General features: G+C 33.6%; 2 protein-coding genes across 3 annotated transcripts; one reads left to right on the forward strand and one right to left on the reverse strand.

Annotated features, from left to right (window-relative positions):
- Positions 1-9,114: 9,114 nt before the first annotated feature.
- Positions 9,115-11,966, forward strand: LOC142528950 (glucan endo-1,3-beta-glucosidase 14-like). Its single transcript, XM_075634253.1, has 3 exons — positions 9,115-9,471; positions 10,210-11,246; positions 11,712-11,966. Exons 1-3 carry the CDS (start codon positions 9,423-9,425, stop codon positions 11,796-11,798), a joined length of 1,173 nt encoding a protein of 390 aa, XP_075490368.1. The 5' UTR covers positions 9,115-9,422; the 3' UTR covers positions 11,799-11,966.
- A 1,854-nt stretch (positions 11,967-13,820) lies between these two features.
- LOC142530009 (uncharacterized) lies at positions 13,821-16,352 on the reverse strand. 2 transcript variants are annotated; one of them, XM_075635760.1, is made up of 4 exons: positions 16,027-16,352; positions 15,829-15,946; positions 15,600-15,714; positions 13,821-15,425 (listed from the first exon to the last, which is right to left on the reverse strand). In XM_075635760.1, exons 1-4 carry the CDS (start codon positions 16,125-16,127, stop codon positions 14,698-14,700), a joined length of 1,062 nt encoding a protein of 353 aa, XP_075491875.1. In that variant the 5' UTR covers positions 16,128-16,352; the 3' UTR covers positions 13,821-14,697. The 2 variants fall into 2 exon arrangements, with proteins under 2 accessions (XP_075491875.1, XP_075491876.1); XM_075635761.1 differs by having other exon boundaries at positions 13,826-15,425; positions 15,829-15,943.
- Positions 16,353-16,693: the final 341 nt, after the last annotated feature.

The following is a 16,693-nucleotide window of genomic DNA, read 5'->3' on the forward strand; positions in this document are numbered from 1 at the left end:
TATGGGACAAGAGGTATCACACTTACTTTCTAGATGTTGGCTCGAGCTCGACTCATTTACGGACTTTAACTGATACTATATATATTGTTATATTCAGGACTGAGGAATATAATCTAATATCCAAGAAATTCTTGCTTTTAGGTGGCAAAGAATACAATTTAGCAGCAACATATCTGACTTTGAGGTAGCAAAGAACTAATGTATCTAAGTTTTAAGTGATGGCATAAATGCCTTTCCCATTATATAACTGCCTTTAGCACAAAAGAATACAAAACAACAAAGAACATAATGCCTTGTGGAGCCTCATGTCTAACATAATGACTAGCAAAGGTATCATAAAATAATAGAATTAATTGTGTGGATACAAATGAATTATGTATGTCTTATTCATGAATATATTCATTGTTTCAAATATAGATTTTTGTGGCCCTTTTTTGCAATTTCATTATTAATTAATTATTTATTTATTATTAATTACAATGGGGTGGATGATTTAATTTTTAATTTAATGTAGGATCGAACACACGTCTTTTTTTTTCTGTAGGAAAAGTTTTATGTTATTTGTTTATGTGCAGTATGCAAGCTGTAACAAAGAATTGACAAATTTTTGTTGAAAACAAGATTACGTTGACATGTTTATGTTATGTTTCAACTAGCTTTTTTAGGTATATAAATAAAATAATTAATTTTATGCCGGTATTTACTTTTCAGCTTCAAAGATAAGATTTCGCAATTAAATGGTTTTAAATTGATGATTTGTTATGTTCAATTTTTTTATAAAAAAAAATATTTGTTTTCTAATTATGTAGAAATGCATTGATAAATTTCATTTTTTTTCGCTGAAAGGAAAATTTGTTGGATATTTTATGGGCTCACATATCTATTCTATTTAATTAAAGTTGAGAATATGACAGTAACTACCTAGGAATGACACCAATTTTTTTTTCGATTTTACCATTATATAATACTAATATTACATTTTGTTTTTTTTAAAAAAAAAAATTCAACACACACTTTTATTTTTATTTTTTTATTTCAACAATTCAAATATCAATTTAGTCTCTCCATAATTTGTCAAATTTCACTTTAGTCCATCGATAATGATAAAAAAGACTGTACACACACGTATCCCGTGTGCAGAATAATTAGTGTTAACTAAATGACTCGTACATATATCCTCTATGTGACCCGGTTGAATGATTTATATTAAATTATGAATTTACAAAATATTAAATAAATTGGGTATTATCTATTAGGTAGAAATCCAGTTCAATTAAATTTTTCCTTGTGGATCAAAAAGTTCTTAGTTATGGTCCCCAAGAAAACAAACAATTTAGAATGAAACATATTTACTATACCTTATTTTTGTGACAAGAAGAAGGTGGTGGTTTTCTTCATTGATTTTCTCATTACTAGCATTATCAATCGATTATCGGAACTATATCGGGTCAATAGACCAACCACAACGTGACGATTGAACTGTTATAATATAAAAGTTTGGATTTACACATTTACTACTAGCTATAACTTTTGATAAAACCGCAAACATTTGATTTGAGAGTGTGTAGATCACGTGTTTGATACACATTAGCATAAGATAAAATTTATCAAATCTATATTTTATATGCGTTTTCAACCCAGAAAAGATGCACATTCGCTAGATTCATTACAGTGGAGACCGTGGCGTCTTCCAGTACCCAGAAGTGAACTTAAAGACAAACAAATCTTTATGAGTTGATAATCCCACATAATGTTCTTGGTTGTCGTTGGACCATGAGGAAGCTTGATGCATGTATTCTTTATATAAAAAATTGGACTTGAATTTGCTCGGGAACAGATGAACCTGCCAGAATACCATTCAAAATCTATGGCAAAAGAGATAACTTCGCCTTAATATGTCTTACGTCTGTGGAACTCATGAAAAGTTCAACACTGGATAATCTTGAATAAATGACTGAGTTCCTAAAATTCTGAGTGGATGCCATGAAGGGAAGTTAAGGTATGCCATAAGCCAAAGAAAATCACGAAACTCTTGTCTGGTCCTTAATGCTGAGAGCATATTTTGACACTAACAATTTGCTAACTTGGCATGCATCAAATGGTTTGCAGTATAATACCTATTTACAGTATATCATTTTTGTGCAACAGAGTTTAAGCTAGTCTGAATCTATTCTTCAGAGCTGAAGGCACTTTTGAACTTTTTGACTTCTCAGCGGATCGATTCTTGAAGATAGTCAACTGGTGGAAGTGATTTATATCATAGTTAAGAGCTTCAATAAGGATGGTAAAAAATCCAGTTGATCATGATCGAACCAAGTATATTGAAGTGCATCGACACATAAATAAGAGAGATTAAAAAGTGAATTGTTTATCTCGACTACATTCCTACTAAAATGCAAGTTGCAGACATCTTGATGAAAGCTCTTCATCAATAGACAAAAATACTCACCCCAAGTTGAAATTTAAAAGAGTGGCCTTTTCAAGTCCCTTCCACTTGCTTCTCTCAAGCAATGAGAGATGTAGTATCGAACCTTACATCTATCAAGTTTCAACTCTTACATTAATCTTGATGCTTTGTTTATTTTTTGTATATTGACCAAGAATGTGTTATTAGAAGCTCACCGGAGGCGATATGCCGAATTGATGTTGAAATTATCCACCTCTACCTTCTCTTCACCATGGAGCTCAACTGCCAAAAGAGATTTCAGAAACTGCCTGTGAAAGATAAAGTGACAAAACAAGAGTTTTCTGCAAAAACAATCATTCATGAATGCACCTGGTTGAGCGCAAAATTGACTTTCTGGACCCATTTCGTGTCTATGCCGGGACCAAGAACCGAAGTTCCTACAGTAAGATCCTCTTTTTCTATGGCTTTACCTACTTTGCTGAGTTTATACACAACATCTTGGAGCAAGGCTGCAAGTTTTCGTTCTCACATTTAGAGCAAAGAGAAATGTGCTGTCTTTGGTCACTTGAACTAAAATCTTACTGCCAGATTGACTTCTAATCAAGTCATCGGGATGATAATTCTAAACCTCAAATCTGAAAAATACCTAACATGAAAACCAAAATTCCAGAACGAGTAATTATAAAAAAGACCAAGAACCAAGAAAAGAAATCTGTCTCGTTATCCAACTATTGGATCACACCCTGCCTATCAAGCCACTTCTTCCTGTCTTTCTTCACCTTCTCCAGAAGTTCTTGATCTTCCTCCGCCTCCAGAATCGCAGCATTGGCCTCGGAACGGCCCTTATAGCGGAACAGCAATGTGGTAGCAGCAACGACGGTTATTGAAACGCCCATCCTGCTCCATGGAGGTGAATTTACATCAGCAGAGGATGCCTCGTCCGCTGTTGCCTTGCACACAACGTGACGTCTTCGGGTAACTCGATAAGGAGAGTTTCGTGAAGAAGATGTCGATGGAAGAGGAAGTTGTTTGCATTTGAGATGAGAATTGTTGATGCCATTGTTGTTTTTTTCCTGTTTGCTGTCTTCTTTTTTTCTTGTTTGATCTTGGTTTTTGGTTGCCAAAAGATGGAGCTGCTTTGGATTGGTTAAATGTCATTTCGGTCCGTCCCCTTGTAAATTAAACGGGTTGTTGATTAAATATCAATTCGTTTAGAGGCCAACCAAATGATTGAGCCCACTTGAATCGCGGCCCAACCCAACCCGCCAAATTAAAGTTTCTTTTAAATTTGAACTTTTTTAATTTTTTATTTACCTTGATATGACATTGATATTCATAGAAATAGTCTTTCACCTATTTTAGATAAGAATTATAATTCACACTCTTTATTTACTCCTATTTTTTTATATTTATAAAATATATTTTTTATTTAACTTAACTAGTATTCTATATTTTGATAGTAATTTATTCTAATTATAATTATAAAAATTAAAATACTAAAATAATAATCATGAAAATAATAATATTATTAAACAAATCACTGTCATTTTTTTTAACTTAACTAACATTCTATATTTTCATAGTAATTTATTCAAATTATAATTATAAAAAATAAAATACTAAAATAATAATCATGAAAATAATAATATTATTAAACAAATCACTGTCATTTATACATGTAAATATAATGATGAGGATATTAATGATTAAAATAATAACTTAATGATCATATTCGTAAGGAATCAAGTCTCTAATTTTCAAGAAATTCAGTTTTTATTTTAGGACTAAAATATTGGAGTTCAATTTCATTTTTGTGCGAGAAGTAGTATAAGAAATAAGTGTGAATATGCAGAAGATTCTGTTAAAAAAATTATTATTATCCTAAAGTTTTGTTGATTGACAAAATCAAAACATGCTATCTATCTTGTATAACATGAACAATTCAACCGCTTGGATTTCAACTGCTTCAGAAAAAGAGTTTTAACGTTATAAGTTTTCTAACCGGCTGCTCAAACACTTCAATCGTTTCATTAAAGAGTTGTTCATTGTCCACTTAATGAAAGACATTCTCTGACCGATTCAGGACATTCAATGGGTTTACACCGCTACAAGTCAACCATGTCATGCCAGTCTCGATAAAGATCTGCATTCATGTCATTATCCCAAAACAAAAAAATTGCTTAAATATCCTATGAGTTCTGATAGAGCTAACAGTTACTACAAAAAGATGCTCAGCAACAACTCTTCAAAAGAACGAGATTCAAAGCTGCACAAGCAAAGAGAACATTAAATGTTTACTGAAGAACATTTAATGTTGTTGCAGCTGATAATAACATATCATTCCAACGCTACATGTTTACGTTACACATCTTTTTCGACCATTAGAATGATAGCCTATATAAGAAGAGTTGAAGATTACAGAATAACATAGATCAATTAAGATTATAAAAGGTCTTCAACCGCACAATTGCCACATCACTAAACTCGCATACTTGAAGATTTTGAGCGCACCTAAAGTTTATATACTTAATCGCTCATCAAGCACGCACTCAGCGGAAAGATATCGGATCATCAAGGATGAATTTCGTGTTACTCAAAACATATTGTTTCTTTACATCGGTAACATTTGGTTATTTGATTTATTGTGTTGTCTGGTAAACCGAGGGGTTCTTAAATATCCAGAAGTATAAAGTGATTATTAAGAGTTCCAAAACATGCAATGTGATAAGTCCTGATTTGAGTGAGCTGTTGCAATGATTTGTAAAGTTAAAGTCTTTTAGTGGAATCCTTCCTAAAGATAAAGAAGGGTGGCATATGAGTTTTATATCCAAACATCCATGTCCTTACTTTCTGCAAGCACTTACATTTTAAATCGTTTCTTGTTAACAATCCAACCAACTGGTTGTGACTATCAATAGAAATTTTTAACCGTTCTCCGCACTTTTCAAGTGGTTCATATTTCTAACCGTTCGAGAAAAACTTTGAACCGCCTAAAAACGATTGAAAACAAGTGTTAAAAACAACTATTTTTAAAGAGTTTATTCATCATCTCTCTAAACTCTTTACCGATCCTAACAGATTTATACAAAGGACAATGTATCTGATTTTCTGACCAAGCCAGTAAATACATATAAGTTTGAATGGTGAAGATCTTCAAGTGGCCTAGAAGAAACATAAATAACAGAAAATGACAGATTGAAAGGATGTGTGAAGATGTGTTTGATTATCAATCAAATATCCAAGTAGGAGAAATGTCAGCAAAATTATGAACGGTAGTGGACAACACATTGATGTTGGTGGTTGGCTATGATTATTATTCAATGGAGTTTTCGGCATCCTTGTTGACAAATGAAGGAAACACGTTATCCATTAACAGAAATAAAGATATCTCATTGTAATGCATCTCGTTCTCAACTCTTCAGTTTCTCATAATATTTGAGTGTTTAGTTCTATAATATTTTTGAGATGTTTTGTTTTCATGTAGTAATTATATTTTGTGTTTTCTTTGGAAACACAATGAGTGGTTTTATACCATAAAATATTATAGTGAAATTTTTTTCATTTTATCAGTGGTTTTTACCCTAATAATTTAATGGAATTTTCCAAATAAATCTTGTTGTCTAATTTTTTATTTTCATATTTATATATCAAGATGTCATACTTGAGACCAACAATGCTCGAACTTCAACTTCTGCTTACGTTTGTTTTTCTTTGTGTCAAACCATTTTCACGAAGTTCCAAAAAGCAAAAGATGGAAGTTCGCTCTTCCACCGAAACAGAATATCGAACAACTACCTCTACGACAGCTGAAGTTAACTGGATCACGAGTCATGGCACTTATTAGAATGGTGAAATCAAGGAGGAGACGGAAGGCCAAAGCTTCTTCAAGAGCTAAAAGTGCTTATTTCACACACTCCAGTTATCCATTGTGATGATGTGAGTGCCACTTATGCTCGTATCAACCTAGTATTTCATTATCGTATAAAAACATGTCGGCATCGACTTCCACATTTCTCGAGATCAAGTTGCTACAGGCCGTTTACGAATTTCCGGCAGATTCACGATTACAATTCCGTATTTAATATGTAATATTTATCAAGATCATTTTTCTATACTATTTCCACTTATCGATGAATAATGCCATAAACTTTTGTCGGATTAAGTAGGAGACACGAGTTCAATTTCATGCCAAAACGTCTCCTCCTTGGATTATACAGAAATCTAAATTTTCTTACAAATTAATCATATTACAAGAAATGGGTTCACCTTGTTTTTCTTGGATATTTTGACTGAATTTTATATATATTTTTTGAATTCTTCACATATAAATTTTAAAAAAAATTTCCCTAAACAAACCGTATTCTATTAACCCAAAATAACAATTTCAAATACCTAAAAAAATTCGACGAACCCCTCCAATTTTTTTAAAAAAAATTGCGCAACATCGTATTTTATCGAAGTCGGCGATTATTTCCCAAAGAATCATTGTGAAAAAAAATAAATAAATAAATAAAATGTCGGTGATTATTCCCGACGAATCATTATTCGAATATATATTATTTTACAATATATAAATTCCAATTTACAAATTAGCTGACACGCATGAGCGAAGGGATTTCATAAAAGTTTAGTCTTTTGTCCGATAATATTTCATATTCTTTTTATTTTTACTAATTAATTATTAACAATTAAAGGAGCTTTACTGCTTTAGTACGTTCTAGCCAACTCAAAAAAGAACATGAACGAAGGATGTATCGAGTCAAAATAAATATATGTACACGTAGATGTATAATTTATATTCATATATTTAGAAAAATTTATATTTTTGGTATGTTTTCTTCTTTGCGATTTTGATCTTCATATAATTAAATTTCAATTAGTATATTCCTTTAGTTTTTTGCTTCTTTTTTTTTTGTAAGTATATATATATATATATATGTTTTTTACGTGGAGCTGATATATATAGTGTCGCTTCAGCATTTTCAATGAAAAATGATTAAAATTTTCAAAAATCGAAAGATACAGTATAAAGATAGATGATCAAAATCGTAAATAAACAAACATATAAAACAAAAATTGCAAAATAACCTAAAAACTTATAAATTTTAAAAACATTTACACTTATATTATAGTTGAATATAAAAGGGAAAAGTTGTACTGCATCTACAAAAATTAAATCATTTTCAAAAGCCTATATTAAAATATAAAACAATTTGATAAGATTTGGTTGGATCTCATCAAATGAAAAAAAAAATTAAAATTTGGTGGAATGGCATCATCATATTATTAATCATTTTTGGTTGAGTAACCTCCCTATCAATATGACCATTTGCCAAGTCATGATTAAACAATTTTAACCAAATAAATTTCACTAATTACAAGGTTGAAATTTGTATGAAAATAATTATCTATGTTTACTTGAAATTAATGATTATTGGTTTCTTTAATAATCAATAATCATTAATGTCATGGATGACCAAAATAAGAGATTCGTCTAACAAAATACGACATGTGCGACCGTCTAACACATGTTTTTGTCATATAATAAATAGAATTTGTTTTATCTAATACAAAATAAGGGTAATGGGATATATGTGTGCCTTAAATTTTTTAGAACTTTTAAATTTTATTGATTTATTTAAATACATATAAAATGGCTTTATCAATTAAATTTTAATTCTGATAACAATATTTGGCACTGTCCGTCAATGAAACTTAGAAAGTAAGGAAAAGTAAAGCCATTTATCATGAAAATAATAATAATTATTCTCTTTTTACTGCCTTTCCACTTTACAATTAATCCTTTTAAATTAAACTAAAGGGCCACGCTTCATTTAATTTACAACAATTTAGTATCACTTTTATTATATAAATAATCTATTTCTTGTCATCAATTCCATAATTATCGTTTGTTTGCATCTCTTTTCGGTTTAGCATTTATTAATATTAAAAATCACAATTTATCTATATATCCATTATGAATTAAAGTTCTCTAATCAACTATACTTTTGTTTCTCCTCTTTAAACAAAAGTATTTTAATCGCAAAAAATATTTATTTATTTATCAATCATAAAGTTATAAATAGATTACTAAAAACACAAAATTTTTGTAAGACTACGTCTCTTATATGGGTTATCCATGAAAAAATATTAATTTTTATATTAAAAATATGTAAATATGTACCCGATTGACTTGTCTTAAGAATAAAAATATGTGAGATCATCTCACAAAATACCCAATTCAGTTGTCAAATAAAGTAAAGATGAGTGTGATCATCATTCGACTACGTCAACATACACTTAGATAATGCAGACATGAGAGTTGAGACTCTCTAATTCACTTTTTTCGATTATGATTTTATTATAATTAGATCTTGGAATTCCAACGAGATCGAACTTGTAACCTTTTAGTTTCGCTCTTGTTTAGATTAGTTGCCGTACCTACTTCGATTCTTCTCCTGTGTATGTACTCAAAAAAATGATATTGAAATCCCGACATCTCTTCATAGATCCATGAGTGTATCATTATCCCAAATCTCGTTCCAAATTTAAATTCGACTAGAGCATATCGTTATCCCAAATCTCGTTCCAAACTTAACATCTCATTCTATCTTTCTTTTTAATTTACTTTACTAAAAAAATTTAATTGCATTTCTCAATTATTATTACACATTAGTATGTTTTTTGTTTATTTAAGGAAAGCATGGGTACACGTACACATTATTGACTACTAGTACAAGTTTCTTCGCCCGTTAGTCACTGGAAAATTATTAACTTCAAAAGGGCACCGCCAAAACCCATATCCAATCGCCTTTTCGGACCGCCGCCCACGGCCGCCGGCCATAATCGTAACCGTTTCTGCGTATATCTTTCCATCAGGAGTAGCATCTGTACTTAGTGTATTGATATATGACATGTGGGCGGAGATTTTGAGGGTCGGTGATGGGATTTATGCGTAAGACAGAGAATTACAAGAATTATTATATTTGAATGAACTGGGAGAATTGCGGAAGCGATGAGGGTTCTGCCGTTTTTGTTCTTGATATTATTCTCTAGTATGAATGGTAACTACTTAATTTTCTTCATCTCTCTGTATTTTTTTCATTGGGTTGCGTGATTTCTGGGATCTTTGTGTCAATTACTATTTATTCTAAGTTGGAATTCTCTTTTGGGTTTTCAAGAAAGATGGTTAGTTTTATGTTTCACGCGACTGGAATCGTGATTTTTGCTTATAATTTTGAATTTTAAATCGAGTATTCTGGCATCACCAGTACTGCTACATGATTACACGTATATGTACATATTTTTTCCCCAAAATGAGTTCGCAAAGTATATGGTGCCAAGAATCTGCAAGAATGTTGATTGGCCGCGCACTTTCAGGGATGAAATACCCACAGTTCTCGTAGTCGTTCGAAAATTACTATAATTTTTTATTTCTCTATTATTGAAAAATCAAATCACCGCCCTTATTTATGTTGTTAAACCACATGGTTAGACACCCAAAAGTGATTTGTTCTGTCCTTGCACAATATATCTATAGACACAGACACACACATACACACACATATATTTTATTTGGACTGTAATTACACGTGTTAAGTTTTTGTTGGGATGAGCTTGTTGGATTGATTTGCATTGAACTAAGTATGGTCTCATGAGCTCCCAGGATTCCAATGTTGGGGTAGGTATAAATGGTTTAGTTAGTCATAAGTCCATGTACTTGTACAAAATTTGGGCGAGTTTCGTTTTAAAATGCCTTTTCAAGCTTTTCAATACTTCATATAATCACTATATTCTTTCAGAAAAATTGACCGCAACTGCATTCACCGGAACCTATGGAATAAACTATGGTAGAATAGCAGACAACATCCCTTCACCCGACCAAGTGGTTTCGCTACTTAGAGCTGCAAAGATCAAGAATGTCAGAATATACGATGCCGATCATAATGTTCTGAATGCCTTTAAAGGTACTGGGCTTGAGTTGGTAATAGGACTTCCAAATGGATTTGTGAAAGATATGAGTGCTCATGCTGATCATGCTCTGACTTGGGTCAAAGAAAATGTTATGGCATTCCTACCTGAAACACACATTGTCGGGATTGCGATTGGGAATGAAGTTTTGGGAAATGATAATGAACTTTCCGGATCTTTACTAGGTGCTGTCAAAAATATATATAATGCTACTAAGAATCTTGGAATAGACGATGTGGTTCAGATTTCTACTGCTCATTCTCAGGCTGTTTTTATGAATTCGTATCCTCCCTCTTCGTGTACTTTTAAAGACAGTGTTGTACAGTTTATGAAACCTCTGTTGGAATTTTTCTCTCAGATAGGCTCTCCGTTCTGTTTAAATGCCTACCCCTTCTTGGCTTATACTTATAATCCGGATACAATCGACATAAATTATGCTCTATTTCAGGCAACAGAGGGAATATATGATGAAAAAACGAATCTTCACTATGACAACATGCTTGATGCACAGATTGACGCTGCTTATGTTGCTTTAGACGATGCAGGGTTCAAAAAAATGGAAGTTATAATCACAGAGACTGGTTGGGCTTCACATGGTGATCAAAACGAACCAGCTGCTACACAAAGCAATGCAAGGACTTACAATTATAACTTACGTAAGAGGCTTGCCAAGAGGAAAGGAACTCCATTTAGACCAAAAAGGATGCTGAAAGCGTATATATTTGCATTATTTAATGAGGATTCAAAACCTGGTGCCGGTTCTGAGAAATACTATGGGCTGTTTAAAGCTGATGGGAGTATCTCTTATGATATTGGGTTTCCTGGACTTAAATCTTCATCTGCTGTTTCTTCTCGATTGTCTTCTAAGGTATTGTTTCTGCTTTTTTTTTTTCCGCCTAAAAAATATTGTCAATTTTTTGTGTATGTGATTCTTGCAGAACCAATTATTGGTATGTGCATAGAAATATTTGGTATTCATAGTTAGTCATAGCATTGCTAATTCTACTAATGTATAGCAAATAACATGCTTTCTAGTTTGGTGTTGCCTTGTTAGATATATTGTTCGATTCACGTCATGTTATTATTCAATAGATAGAGGTCCACATATATTTGTACAATAAAAGTTTATATGGTCACAAATCCCGTGTAAAATCCATAAATTTTGCATATTGACGAGCAAATATAACGAGGGATTTTGGTACATGAGTTGAAACAGGTTTGTTAATCGACTCATGCAATTTTGAATTCAGGATTTGATACTTTCTTTATAATTTCGTTTGTTCTATGATCCTTCTGATTACATTTCCACCTTGTGTTTGTTTCAATCCTTCAGGAGTTTCAAGCAGGAAAGTTGTTTGGATCCTATTCCTACATCTCTGCTATCGCTTCTACAATAATACTTCTGCTGCTGAGATTATGACTTCATTTTCTCTTATATTCGAGTCTGCATGATTTTAGTTTCTAAATATATTTTCCTTTTCTTGGGAGATGGCTACACTGTCTGTATACACATTATAATCTGCTGATCATTTTAATTATCTCAGCAGAACATATTTGATATTTGAACTAAATAGCTGGTTTATGTTTATGGTGTTCTTTGCACTAAATAGCTGGTTTATGTTTATGGTGTTCTTTGCCTGGCTAATTTCATCTTCACTTTGAACTTGTCGAAATTTCATCTCCTCCGGATTTCTGTTATGGTTTGGGAAATGTTTTTAGAAAATAAATTTGTAGAATAATTTTAGAACCTGTATTATTTCGAACTTTTGTTAGAAGGATCCTACAAATAAAATTTATATCTGGTTGAACCCAAATTTAGAATCGAAATTATTAAACGGATGAGGGGAGCAAAATTGTGAATCACTCGTTTGATGTGCTGTGACAAAAGATAGATGGGGTAGCTTATTGAATGAGCTGGGCTCTTGAGAAAAATTTAGCTACTTGAAAGATTTAAATGGTGATTCATTTGACTTCTAACTATTCACCCCCTCTATACTAGATGGCAGGTTGTAAATACTCTATTATTTTTTGTTGCCAAACTTACATGATGAATTTGGACGAGATGCCGTGCAAGCACTCTTTAGTTTGCTAAGTTTATGTCTTGACATTTGTGGTTTCTGGGCTTTGTCTTTCTTTTCTTTATCCAAGTGAATCCCTTTTTAATTGCACAGTCTCTATTGCAACCTACGCATTGAAGAGCACTGGATCCATGTTTCTAGGCACTCGACATTCTTTCGTTTAGTAGTGGAACCTCATATGATAGAATCATAGACTTAAGTTGCATGAAATGTCAAGTGTTACAGGCAGTCACCCGACCCCGGGACCCCCGACCCCCGACCCGGAACCTGGAACCCGGCATCTCTATTGCAACCTTTGCATTGAAGAACACTGAATCCATGTTCCTAGCTAGCCCACTCGACATTCTTTTGTTTATTAATGGAACCGAGTGTTAGAATCATGGACATTAGTTGTAAGAAATGTCTCGTGTTGTAGGTGGTGGCCGAGCTAGCGAGTAGCAATTTGTGCTTAAAACTTGCCTTGTGGTGAAGCAGCATTTGCCTTTTGGGAAGTGCTAGTTGTGAGTGGGCGTGACTGTCCTCTCGCGTGCTTGTTTTAAAAACCCATTGATCATTGTGTTCGGATCCTTGATACTAATTGTAACTGGACCAAGGGTTGGCCATTCAACACTAAAAGATCCTTACTAAAGTTTGATATATCATCAGCTTCTCCAGGAAAATCCTCAAAAAAAATTTGGGTGTGTAGAGTCCTATACAGGGCTAGCTTCCCCGGCTCAATCGTCCTGCTCATCCCGGCGTTCCCTTTACTTAAAGGAACTAACCGAGTCAAATTCATATTCATCTAAGGCTATTTATCTTAATCCCCCTTATAAGGACAAAGACTTTGATGTCTAACATGTCGACCAAAATGTTTCAAATTTATGACACCATCTTGAAGCCAAATTTCAAGAACATTTTGAGGGAGAATCAATCTTCAAAACTTCCATTGCATGATATATACATACGAATAATTTATAAATTTTGGTGCATGCAAAACCACAAGTATAATAGGACAAAGTTTTGGGATGATGAAGTGGCATTTAATAAGGCCAAATGCAAGCCAATTCAAATGGTAAAGTCTTACCCCGAGGCATGAATTCTTACAAGGGACCACTGTCTGCCCCTTCCCAGGGAAAGTTTTTTGGAGTCCAGTCCTTAAATTTAACCAATGTTGGTGCTAATGTGTTATCAAACATCACATCCACTTAAATTTAATCTACATAGGGCCCCCATCGTATACTGTCCTTTTGTTCATTCCACAAATTTAACATATCCCTCCAAAGTCATTATATTTCATTCTCGTTAATATTTTGTTAACAGTTGACAAGGACTTTGAGAGAGAGGAAGAAATCAAAGGATTCAACCAATGGACAGTTTAATGAATGGAAAGGCAATGCCCCGGAAGCTTAAAAAATTATGATACATCACATACAAGCTGTACAACATTGTTTCCACAAACTTGGCATTGCACAAACTTCTTCTATACTCTGTTCTGAATAATTGTGAAACATACAGTAGGATCCAAACGATGAAAAATAATGATTCGGTGTGATCGCTAACAAGCATAATCTATGGCAACTATCTGTTAACGATCTAATCTCGTCATAGCATTTTTTTGTCTCCAGTATATCATTCTGTTAACGAACATCATTCCCAAATCAAATTAAGAACGTGAATACTTTTGACACAAGCAGTGTTGGGTAACATAAAAGCTTGTGATAGAGAAAAAGAAGGGGAAATAATAAACATAGATTTGCCTATTCGAGCTAAGAACTTCGAGATTCCAAGTGTTTGCTTGCAGTACTCACTCATCCAGCTGATGTCTCACATGCAACCATGTACGCATACATGGTGAGCTTAATGTGTTCATCAATATGCTTCATCAATGGTTACTAATTTTTAGACTGACTGAAAGCTGTTCGTATTCCTAAGACTGACAAAACTAGGCGTCTCGTTCATAAGAGGACATCTAGTGTTTGTAGCTTGGAAGGATGAATCACAAACGAAAAAAAACAATAACGTATCTTCGAAAAAATAATTATGCCGCGTAAAATGAAGCAATTGTCTACAAGCCTGGTCTTTTCATTTGACCATCAAACTGGATAGAAATATAATCTTGTGACCAGAAACATAACTGGAGGTCTGCATCTCCACTAACGGGTAGCTTACGCTTTCTAGAAACTTCTTCCCCATTCGGATTTTCAACCTCGTAATTCCAATTACCTCTACATTGCATGGATAGATCATAGGCCGAGGCAGATTCTACAGGAAAGAAATGGAACTCCTTGAAGTTGGGCCGATCTTCGACCTGAGAACTCTACAAACAACACTATCAGTTCCACAACCAGGGAAGTTTTCCCTGCTCGAGTTTGACCCTGAAAACCAACCCAATCTCAAGGACAAGTCACAACCTATTTGAGGTTCCGTTGCCTTGTTGTCCTTTGGATCTGATAGCAAACTTCCTCCAGTAATGCCTGAATCTGTAGCATAAGGGAATAGATTTTGCAATCTTCCGATTTCAGCAGGTTTAGCAACCGAAGAAAAAATAGGAACGCCAAAGATTATAGCATCAGATTTTTGGGGTTCTTGGAAGCCTAACTGAGAAGATTCTGGTTTGAAGTTACCATAGCATAAGGGATATACAGAACCGATGTTGACCGCATTGTTAGATCTCGATTCAGTACACCAACTATTCCCGATACCAGGAAGTTTTTCAAAAGAAGCAATTCCTTCATTAGTATCTAAAGTTAGACACTTGATAGACTCCGAAACTAAACGTGGAGAATCTACATTAGGCGGTTTCTTGAACATTGAGATATTGGCTGTATGAGGAGGTATCTGTATAGAATGGTGTTCAGTGGTATTCTCATTTGAGACATTCGGAGAGAAGTCAAATGATTCTTGATTTCTTGCTCGGAGGTAAGATCTCGGGTTGTTGTTCCTTTGGCTTCTAGATGCTCTTACCGGAACACATCCCAAATTAAGTGCAGCTGAACAACACAGTTCATTTTCTATCAGAACATATTACTATGCCATTTTAAAATAATTCAAACAACCACTTAAACTAGCAATAATCAAGAATTCAAAAAAATAAACAAAACACTATCAGAATCAACAATGACTAAAATCCGGATATGTTCATACAAACAAAAAAAGACAAGCACCTTCAACACAAGGAGGCAAAAGCCCTCCAGTCTCGGTACTCTCTTCTTTCCTAATGATCGTATCAATGGCTCCATTAGCCCGGTCCCAGAGCGTTTCAAGATTAGAATACTCAGCCTACACAAAGTACAACATCATATGAACACGGGTGTAAACCACAATTAGAAAACCAATTTCAGAAAAATCCAAATCAACCCGCATTAAATCAAAGGAAAAACTAAATAACGGAACCTCAGAATTGGCTTTTGAGTACATAATCTCCTCTGATTTCAAGACCACAATAGGCAGCTTCTCCAGCCATTCTCTATTTTTCTTGGTCGCACCACAGTGATTTTCATGCACAAGCCTGCTAAAGAACACAGGGAAATAATTTATTTATTTGACCTCAACAAACGAGTAAATCAACCCAAGCAGAATAAAACCCAGAACCTGAAAATCTGTTGGATAATCATTCCTCTCAAGGGTTGGTGTCTGTCGCTATGCCAAGTCCTTTTCACACACTCATACGGTCTTGGTCCAGGCCTAGGCATCTCCTTCCTGTGAAAGACGGCCCCGAACACTTGGCGTGCAAGTAAAATGGCAAAATAGTCTATCCTACTCAACAAAGAAAAGAGTTTTTGCAAGTCTGTGAAAACTAAGAAGGAACGAATCTAGCACGTTTTGCTCCACTATCGATCTCCATTCAAATCTCCAAGCCGTACTTGTGCGGAGACTGTATTCTGCTGTTTATCATTTTTGTTGTGGTTTGGGTACAGTTCATTATTTGTCTGAGAACAGTCCACGTCCAATCTTTGCGTGCTCAAAACCGGACCGCTCCGAATCGGTCACGGTTCCGATTGAAAAACTCTGGAAAACTATTTTAGTGGTCAAACTCGTCAAGAATTGATCCGATCGAATATGAACCGGAAAATCGGTAAAACAAGATGCAAACGGTTTTTCGATTTTTTTTAAAAAAATAATAATTTTATTATTTTAAAATTCTAAAATTTATTATTTTGTTATATGGATGCATGATTATTTGAAATTTAAACCTAGATAAAATATGATTTTAGTAGTACTAGAGTTTATTTAATCTATTGTTAAAAAAATATATATT

Source organism: Primulina tabacum, chromosome 16 (assembly GCF_025594145.1).
Source record: "Primulina tabacum isolate GXHZ01 chromosome 16, ASM2559414v2, whole genome shotgun sequence".
NCBI lineage: Eukaryota > Viridiplantae > Streptophyta > Magnoliopsida > Lamiales > Gesneriaceae > Primulina > Primulina tabacum.